This window comes from Typha angustifolia, chromosome 13 (assembly GCF_048772165.1).
Source record: "Typha angustifolia cultivar Huaian chromosome 13, ASM4877216v1, whole genome shotgun sequence".
Taxonomy (NCBI): Eukaryota; Viridiplantae; Streptophyta; class Magnoliopsida; order Poales; family Typhaceae; genus Typha; species Typha angustifolia.
In genome coordinates, this window is record NC_133251.1 from 13,234,464 (window position 1) to 13,244,118 (window position 9,655).

The 9,655-nt window shown below is 36.2% G+C and overlaps 2 protein-coding genes across 2 annotated transcripts; one reads left to right on the forward strand and one right to left on the reverse strand.

Moving 5' to 3' along the window:
• The first annotated feature begins 803 nt into the window (after positions 1-803).
• Positions 804-7,525, forward strand: LOC140774308 (phragmoplastin DRP1C-like). Its single transcript, XM_073117247.1, has 16 exons — positions 804-1,093; positions 1,227-1,290; positions 1,429-1,533; positions 2,198-2,299; positions 2,733-2,783; positions 2,876-2,937; positions 3,316-3,406; positions 3,559-3,623; positions 3,714-3,908; positions 4,002-4,121; positions 4,197-4,267; positions 4,592-4,817; positions 5,470-5,520; positions 5,908-6,136; positions 6,334-6,473; positions 7,178-7,525. Exons 1-16 carry the CDS (start codon positions 965-967, stop codon positions 7,301-7,303), a joined length of 1,827 nt encoding a protein of 608 aa, XP_072973348.1. The 5' UTR covers positions 804-964; the 3' UTR covers positions 7,304-7,525.
• Positions 7,526-7,550: 25 nt separating this feature from the next.
• LOC140774309 (uncharacterized) lies at positions 7,551-8,535 on the reverse strand. Its single transcript, XM_073117248.1, has 2 exons — positions 8,153-8,535; positions 7,551-7,891 (listed from the first exon to the last, which is right to left on the reverse strand). The coding sequence occupies exons 1-2, from the start codon at positions 8,459-8,461 to the stop codon at positions 7,703-7,705; spliced, it is 498 nt and encodes a 165-aa protein (XP_072973349.1). The 5' UTR covers positions 8,462-8,535; the 3' UTR covers positions 7,551-7,702.
• Positions 8,536-9,655: the final 1,120 nt, after the last annotated feature.

Sequence of the window (9,655 nt, forward strand, 5' to 3'; positions counted from 1 at the left end):
GGTCAAGACGTGACAAGCTCATGGTGTTATTAACCGAGTCAATGCCTTCAGAAACGGGCGTCCACAACTTACTCCGTGCTAAGTCTCATGCATATTCTTTCTATCCATAATTTACGTAACAATTGTTTTCCTAAATAAGTCTAATTTTTCTTTTTAAGAATAACTAATTTTCCCTCATAGTAGTTCATATAGCAAATCAGATTTTATATAAAACGTTTTTCATTTCAGCGTATATAAATTTTTACTCCCCACAATTTAATGCCATAGCCTTCCACAACTTTCCTCAAGCTATTGTCTGCATAGGACTAAGATTGTCACACCGGTGGCTACCAGTGGCTAATGATGCAATATTTATGTGCACAGAAGAATTAATTCTTTCTCATCAACGGCATTACTAATGTACCACAAATATGTGTTCAATTATTCAAATTTCTTACATATTTATAGACAATTTTCGAAACAGAGTAACCTAACATACAGCATCAATTAACATGCAGGAGTCTTTTTTTCGAAGGATTTGTACCCTTTTTTTAGTTGTTCATAATCTTGTAATTGATTCGTAGGTTAGATAAAGATGTTTGCTAGGTAGATAAATATGCTAGCTCTGATGTGAAATAGATTAAGTATAATCTATTCTTGCAAAATATGTATAAAGATATCGATCATGCACATCCGACGATTTTGATGAGGATTATATGACGGACAATCTTAGCCGTCTGATCGGTGGGATTTGCAATAAAGCGACATCACTCGTGATTTGCAAGTCATACCAACAAGATGTCACGTTCAAGTAGAGCATTATTTGGTAAGCGTAGCAACGTTGGTTTCAGAAATCGACCCCCAAACCGTTATTTTAGTTTTCATCTCCCTTTCCCTACCTCGATCTCGATCTCGATCTGGATCCCATATTTCTCATCCCCGTCTTACGACTCGATCGATCCCTCGGTTGATCTGCTCCTCCGCAATGGCGACCATGGAGAGCTTGATCGGCCTCGTGAACCGTATACAGAGGGCCTGCACTGTCTTGGGTGACCACGGCGGCGAAGGCTCTCTTTGGGAGGCGCTCCCCTCCGTCGCCGTCGTCGGCGGACAGGTATGGAAAGCATAAAAGATCATCGGATCTGTATCCGTTGCCAAATTTTATTGCATACCGACGTCTTGGTCTTCTTGGATTCGGCCAAAGTTTGCACCTTTCTGATATTTATGTATTTTTCTTGTGATCTCAGAGCTCCGGGAAATCGTCCGTGTTGGAGAGCATTGTCGGGAGGGATTTCTTGCCTCGAGGATCTGGTAATGTGGATGGGAGAGATGCCTTTTCAATTTAGATTGGAATTTAAAGTATCGGTATTTGCTTTTATGGTGTTTGCGTGAAATACTCCTTCGGTTTATGGACTGGGTTTGTGACTTGATTTGGGATAAACTGTTAAGGTATCGTGACGAGGAGGCCATTGGTATTGCAGCTGCACAAGACTGATGGAGGTCAGGAGTATGCGGAGTTCCTACATGCCCCGAGGAAGAGATTTTCCGACTTTGGTAAGACAAGATCTTTATTTTGGTTGGTATTTCTTTATCATCATCTGGTAGATCTGGTGCAAGACTTAAGTGGGCAAAAGCTTGTTTCATGATTGCATGCCATTGACCAATTAGCAGGTTTATTGATTGGATCAGCTATCATCTTTTTGCTATTTCAGTAGGATAGTATTGATATGAAACTGGAGAGTACCATATAGAATTTGTGGAGTGACAACTTTTGGCAATGATACTCAGAAGTGGTGATTGGTTATAGGTTTTAATTTGATCTGTGATGCCTCGTTGGATCAAGGTTCACAAGAAAGGTTCTCTACATTAGAGTGACCCATACTTTTCTGAAGTCAAGGATCATGATTATTTTGACAATGAGGACAGATTTTAGCTAATACGTAACATAAGAATTTATCTAACTTTTTGCTACATATCTAGTGAAGCACCTGTGTGTTTCAAAATTAAAATACTAAGATAAATTGAATTTGGAATATTGTGAAAGTGCTATGCCATGAACTACTTATTTTCCTGACATTTGGGTGTCCTTTGCCTTTATGTTAATAAGGATTTGAATAGCTTGGTTTAGAAGGCGTATAAGGAAGTTTATTCTTCTATTCCACTTTACTTAGATGGTATGTCTGTAAAATTTGATCTTGAACCTTCTATGTACTTGCAGCTGCTGTCAGGAAGGAGATTCAAGATGAAACTGATCGCATAACTGGGAAGTCAAGACATATATCCAATATCCCCATCCACTTGAGCATATATTCTCCACATGGTCAGTATTTGTAATTACGTAGTGCCTTAACTGCTAATTGTTAGGCAACGATGAACATGGCTTTGTAATATTAATATGTCATGAAATTATGCTCTGACCACTTTTCTAGATTCTATATTTTTTCCAGACTTTGGAAAACTTATTTTGAGATATTTTCTGTCAAAACCTGAAAATGGAACAGCAAAAAATGCCAACTCAGGATCCAAATCAGAGACCAATATTTCAAAAGTTGATGGGCATAATTGTATGAGTGTGCCACTACCAATATGCTATTACATGTTAGAATGTTCCAACGAATTGGCGACTGATTCAACTGAATTGGATGATAATTTTCTGATTTGATCATTGTCATTCAGATTGTTCATAAGCTAATATGCTGCACCGTACTTTTCCTGAATTTCATATTTTATTTGACATTTTTCTTTTTTGGCAGTTGTTAACTTAACACTTATTGATCTTCCTGGGATGACAAAGGTTGCTATAGGTAACTTCTAAATGGGCCTGATGTCTTTTATCTTCTAATTTTATCATGTTATGTCTATTTCTGTCAATATCTATACACTACTGTCTTTACAGAGGGGCAACCAGAGTCTATTGTTCAAGATATTGAAAATATGGTGCGGTCATATGTTGAAAAGGTACAAATCTAGCTCCTTCTGTCATGATGGCCTGGTGCATAATGATGATCTGGAGAATCAGTTAAATACTTAAACAGGAAAACTACTTTGTATTCCTGTTTCTTGTCTTTTGATTACATTAAGCAAACAGAGAAAGAGTTGCTGTTTCTACACACCACTCCATGTAGTTAGCTCCTTTTGACCTACTTTAATGCACTTCTTTTTCAAAGTCAACCTTATGGCTGGCAAAATAACGTGATATTATTATGAAGTTCCTTGATTTCATTTATGCACATATATTTAGTTAAATACTGATGTTATATCCTTATTAACTATTTTGCAAAATGTTATTTCCACTTTCTGTAATATCTCAATGGTGCTGTTTGTCTCTATCTGTAGCCCAATTGCATCATCCTGGCCATTTCCCCTGCCAATCAAGATATAGCTACATCTGATGCTATAAAGCTTGCAAAGGATGTTGATCCTACAGGTAAAATTCCTTTTATATTATTAGTTCTCCAAAAGTATGTGTCATGTTACATGCCTGCATGCTTGGGCTAGGTTTTACTTTAATGCAGATTCCAGCAATTTATTTGAAATTTAAAACCTTTACTCATGTTGTCTTTTGCCTTCTTTTTCTAGGTGACAGGACCTTTGGAGTCCTAACAAAACTTGACCTGATGGACAAGGGTACTAATGCTCTGGATGTAGGTTACTTTTTGCAGTTCTGCACTTGCTTTGTCTCTGCAGTGCACCATTTGATCCTCGACTACATTATGTTCTTGAGCTTGTTCTAGGTTCTCGAAGGAAGATCCTATCGTCTGCAGCATCCTTGGGTTGGAATTGTCAATCGCTCACAAGCTGATATCAACAAGAATGTTGACATGCTTGCTGCACGACGCAAAGAGCAGGAATACTTTGCAACTAGCCCTGATTATGGACACTTGGGACATAAAATGGGCTCAGAATATTTAGCTAAGCTTCTGTCTAAGGTAAAATGTCTCTATTTAGTTATTGTTGCTTCACTTAGGTATTTTTAAGCTAAATGAATCTTGATTAATTTTTTATTCCCATTTTTGGTTCAGCATCTGGAGTCTTGTATTAGATCAAGAATACCAAGCATAATCGCGCTAATTAACAAAACTATTGATGAACTTGAAGCAGAGTTGGATCGGTTGGGTAGGCCAATTGGACATGATGCAGGGGTAAAATCAAGAACATGCTTTCTTCTTCTTTCTCTTTTGGATATTCTAAGTTAGTTTTTCTGTTAATAACTCCAGGCACAACTTTACATAATATTAGACATGTGTCGTGCATTTGACCGTGTTTTCAAAGAGCATCTTGATGGAGGGTAAGAAACTACACTTTGTTCCTTACACCCTTTCATTTTTTGACTATCTGGATCTTTGAAAGTGATGAATGGGGGTAGGACAATTATATCTCCTTAGATGGGACATCTCTTAGACATACTCTTTAATTTTAGTGAATTTTCTTTTTAATTTATATTCCTTGTAAATAAAGCCTCTATTTTTTTTATAAGTTGGCAATATTTATTCATGTAATTAGTAGTAATTGAGCAAGTTTTGAGTCCTGAAACTAGTAACAAATCACTCTGACGATATGCTTCCTATGCATTTCTAAACTATGGCTAAACTTGTTATTTTGTTATCTTTAGGCGGCCAGGGGGTGACCGGATTTATGGGGTTTTTGATAACCAGTTACCTGCAGCACTGAAAAAGCTCCCATTTGATAGGCATCTTTCTTTGCAAAATGTTCGGAAAGTTATTTCAGAGGCAGATGGTTACCAACCTCATTTAATTGCTCCTGAGCAAGGATACAGAAGGCTTATAGATAGCTCCCTAAGTTATTTCAAGGGACCTGCTGAAGCCTCTGTTGATGCTGTATGCTAATCTCTTCACATCCTTGCTGTTATTTTGACTTCTTTTAACATAAGTTCATCTCATTACTTAACTTGATCTGATACTTTCCAAACCTATGAGCTATATGAGATTATGTTCAGATGATATAAATTTGATGTTGCTATATCTTAAGATATGCTTAGATACGTCCATTCACATGTCTGTTGCTTAATTTACTGGAGAGCGGAGAGATGGTGTAAAGCTTACAGCATTCGGAAATGGAAATAGCTTGATATGTCATTAATAGAGGGAAAGGCAAAGATGCCTTTATTAAGAGTAATGTATGCAAATTAGACTAATAGTGTTTTGTTTTTTATAAATAGCAAATTAAGAAGGGTATACAAATAAATAAGGAGCTTTTGAGGGGTATACATGCAAAAGAACCCACTAAGTTTTGATGGTTTACCAATTGCTGGGTTTTTGTTTCTGTGGCTACTTAGTTTTTGCCTTTGTTTTTGTGCCTTACATGTTAAAATTCTTAAATGAGAAAAGCAGGTCAATTTTTGTATTTCTGTAACCCTGTTCCAATATTAGCATTTTCTTTCGATTCTCATCATATTTTACCAGCATCACATGCTTTTAATGGCCAAAAACAATCACTTATACTCTTTTTTGTCATTATTAATCTTTTTAGGTGCATTTTGTCTTGAAAGAACTTGTACGGAAGTCTATTGGAGAAACAGAGGTTAGCAAGTTTATTTGAGACAATACTGTTTGTTATGTTGATACTATAGTAGACAGTTGTACTCTGTGTATGGTTAGTGGTTACATATTTATACATATTGAAGTGGTTATTTAAACTGTTTGTTGTTAACTACTACTTCAGTTGGTTAAACTTCAAGCAAGTGCATATGCCTAGGATATCAGATTTGATAGATGAAATACATCTTTACTGAGATTCTCTGGAAGCATTTGTAATTGTTCATTGGCATAAATTAGAACAGGTTTTATATGTGTTTATGTTTTAAGATATTAATTTAGTGAACTGTTTACATCTGTTAAGGCCTTGTTTTGTATTTATTTATATACCTATTCTACTTGACAAAAAAAAAAAAACACTTGCAATTTTCAGGAATTGAAGCGTTTCCCCTCTCTTCAAGCTGACATAGCAGCTGCAGCAAATGAATCCTTAGAAAAATTTCGGGATGATAGCCGGAAAACAGTTCTTCGTCTGGTTGATATGGAAGCTAGCTATCTTACGGTGGAATTTTTCCGAAAGCTGCCTACTGAACCAGATAAAAATTCAAATAACACAACCCCAGCCATGGACAGATATAACGAAAACCACCTTAGAAGGATTGGTACGTTATTACTTGTATATCAATATTGTTAAGTGAACCTTTATCTACCAGTAAATGTTAGAACATCACATACCAGAAACAGTTATCTTTACATTTTTTTCTTTTTACTAAAAGAATAATGCAGGTGGTGTACATATTAACAGTACATAGTTGTATGGAACTTACCTAGTTATGATTTTTTTTCTTTATCATTTCAGGATCAAATGTCTCATCTTATATCGGCATGGTATGTGAGACATTGAGGAATACGATTCCGAAAGCTGTTGTTCATTGCCAAGTCCGAGAAGCAAAGAGGTGTTTGCTTAACAAATTTTATGTCCAAGTAGGGAGCAGGGAGGTACGTACTCAAAAGAACTTGTGCCTTTGTGACATTCATTTTATTTATATTAGGACTGTAAGATATAATCTAGAAAAGGTTACCTTTAATGTTAGAGAGTGCTTCATAAAAGCTTTATGCATGCAAAAATAAGTTAAAAAATGAGAGTTTGAGCTTAAATATATAGTTTCTGAAGAAACTTATTAGAATTCAATCAGGCGAAAGTTAAACAGTAAATCTAGGGAGTTAGAATTGGAACTGCAAACTTTGATATTTTCGGAAGTGGCAGAAACTATATCAATCAAATTTCTGGAATATCCAAATAGGTTTAGAGAAAATCAACTTGATTCAGCCTACTTTACCACATTTTTAGTGGAAACTGGCAAAATTTTGCTTATCTGTTAGTTCCCAAGTGCATTGTTTGATCCCACTGTTAACCCTGCTTTGACCTATGAGGAAATTAAATTGATTAAGAATTTAAACTTTCTCCCAGGATAATATTGGCTACAAGCGGTAAGATTCTACTTGTCTCATAACATGCAGACTCAATTCTGTGATCCTAGATTCAGATAACAAAGTCGTTACTGATAGCAAAACCACATGATCTTTTAGAATTTATTCTGCAGTACTGAACCAAAACATTCAGTTCAAGATCATATGCAAGTGCTAATAGAAGTATACAGATGCCCTTCATCTGATTTTCTTTTTCTTCTTTCATTATACAGAAAAAACAACTCAGTGCAATGTTGGATGAGGACCCAGCTTTGATGGAGAAGAGAGAAGCGATCGCTAAGAGACTCGAGCTATACAAATCAGCGAGGGATGAGATCGACTCGGTTGCATGGAAATGATTAGTGAAAAGGAATTATAAGCAAGTGATACAGGAAATCTCATAGCAAATGATACAGGACAACCTCATTCCTCTTAATTTCTTTTGGACTTGGCGAAAATAATGACCATTCTTCTATCAACCACATAAATTGCATGCCATCATTCACGTTTCATTCTACAATTATGTAAACAGTGATTTGCACTCTCCTTATTTTCCCAATGATTTCTAATTCATTTTTTCATTTTATCTGCGTATACATCAATCCAGAGAACAAAAGAAGTGATTGCTTCTCTATCAAACTTCCAGTCGAGCACAAGCTAAATGATACACAGTAGATATAAACCTAAAGAGATACACATAGTAACATATCGATCCAAGTATGCAGTCTTTGTAAAGGAGAACAGGAAGGTAGGAGGCTCTAAGACTTGTTATTAACCTGTAAGCGGCTTCTAAAAGCCTCCCATGCTAAGCCCTGCTCCAGGTACTCAATGTTATTGGGATCGAATGGCCCCTTGATCACATCAATGGACTTTATCATTGCTCGAGCTGGAAGAACACTTCTTGATGGGTCTGATGCTGTTCTTGAACTCAAGCAAGATGAGAATCCCTGCACGCCCACCTAGATTCTTCATTAAGAGCATCAAACAAACTTGAAAATCGTGAAGTTTAGCAAGAAATCAATCATATCTTGTTGTTTGTACTTTGTCTCTTGTGTCTAGGCTAATGAATTAGACAAAAGATCAATCATTTCTCATTTAATAATATAAAGGCTAGATTATACACTGAAAATATGAATAAACCTTAGAAAAAAGCGAGAAGAAGAAGAAGAAATGCAATGTAATGATTAAGAAAGGGAATATATATATACCTTAAAGATGAGTACCATTTCATCTTCACCGTCAACTGTAGCTTGGACCAGGAAGGCCTCGTTTCTAGCCGACTCACTGTACGATTCGAGCATTGCGATCTCCGTATTGAATCCGTACTCTTCCTCCCCTTCCTCCTCGTCTTCATATCTCACTCTCCTCCTCGCAAGACAAAAAACACCACTTTCCCTTCGCGCACGCGTCTCGATGCGGTCTCGGCGCCGAAGAGCAATCCCCGGCGCCGACTTCTTGGCCGTACGTAGCAGCAGCCATTGACTGTGAGCCAGTGGTATTGCACAGTGGATCACCATCTAGAACTAGAACAGGGTTTTCTCTCACCTTTTTGGTGAACGGTGGTGAGTGGGATAAGGTGCCATCACATCTAATATCATTTTCTTTATATATATATATATATATCATTTAAGAGCTCAAAATAAATATTATTAAACTTTAGCTAATAACAGCTCCAAACTGCCGCATTACTCCTCCAAGTTACAGTCGAGCCACGACACCACCAAACTATAGCAAACCCTAATTTCTTAGGGTTGAAATTAAATCAGCGATGTTTTTGGTCATCTAACTTTATGGTTGGTTGAGACGTCAACTTCTCAATTCTTCATCCATTCTGCATGCATCATGTGGATCAATGATTGTGAATCTTCTACAAGCCGGACTGCAGTGTTATCGTGCAAATTTGGGCCGTATCTCAACACAAACTTTAAAGTTAATTATATTTCCCACCTGAATTTTGTATCATTATGTCTTTATTCTATATTATTACGTCGACCGGTTTGAACTAAAATCGATCTACCATTCTAAATTCTTTTATTTTGTATTACTAAGATACCCATTATTTCTTTTGTCTTTGAATCCACGTGTCAAAAGAGAAGCACAGTCCGAGGGAGGATTGGATTAAAAAATACTAATATTTTACCCAAGTTATTGTTATTATTATTATTTTTTTTTTGTTGAGATAAATGGCGGTGTACGTTCCGTACCCGGGTTATAGGAAATTCATACAGCGCGTGCTGTAGAGGATCGGCTGGACCAGTGCCACCTCCTCCTGAGTGTCAATGATTGAGCCGAGTAGACTCGTGTGCTTTTGTGGTCTCTATCCAAAATGAAACAATAGTGACCAAATTGTCAAGTTCTAAGAAAGTTTAAACCACTCTCTTATAATCTATTTTTTCCTTCTAATTTCTTCTTCGGATATATATTTTTTAATCAAAATTTTACTATTATAGGGTTTGCTCGTCAAAATAATCGAGTCAGCTCGAATTTAATTTCAAGCCAAGCTTAATTAGATTCTGCTCGATAATTTTTTATTTATATTATTAATCTATTATTTAGGATAAAATCTAATGGTTATTCATATTAAAATTAACTTTTATTTAAAATAGTATCGAATCTACTCGTCAATCAATCAATTGAGCTCGAAATAGGGATGAATTAAAATTAATCAATCCTAACTCAACAAATTTACTAATTTCACGTAATCCGACCCC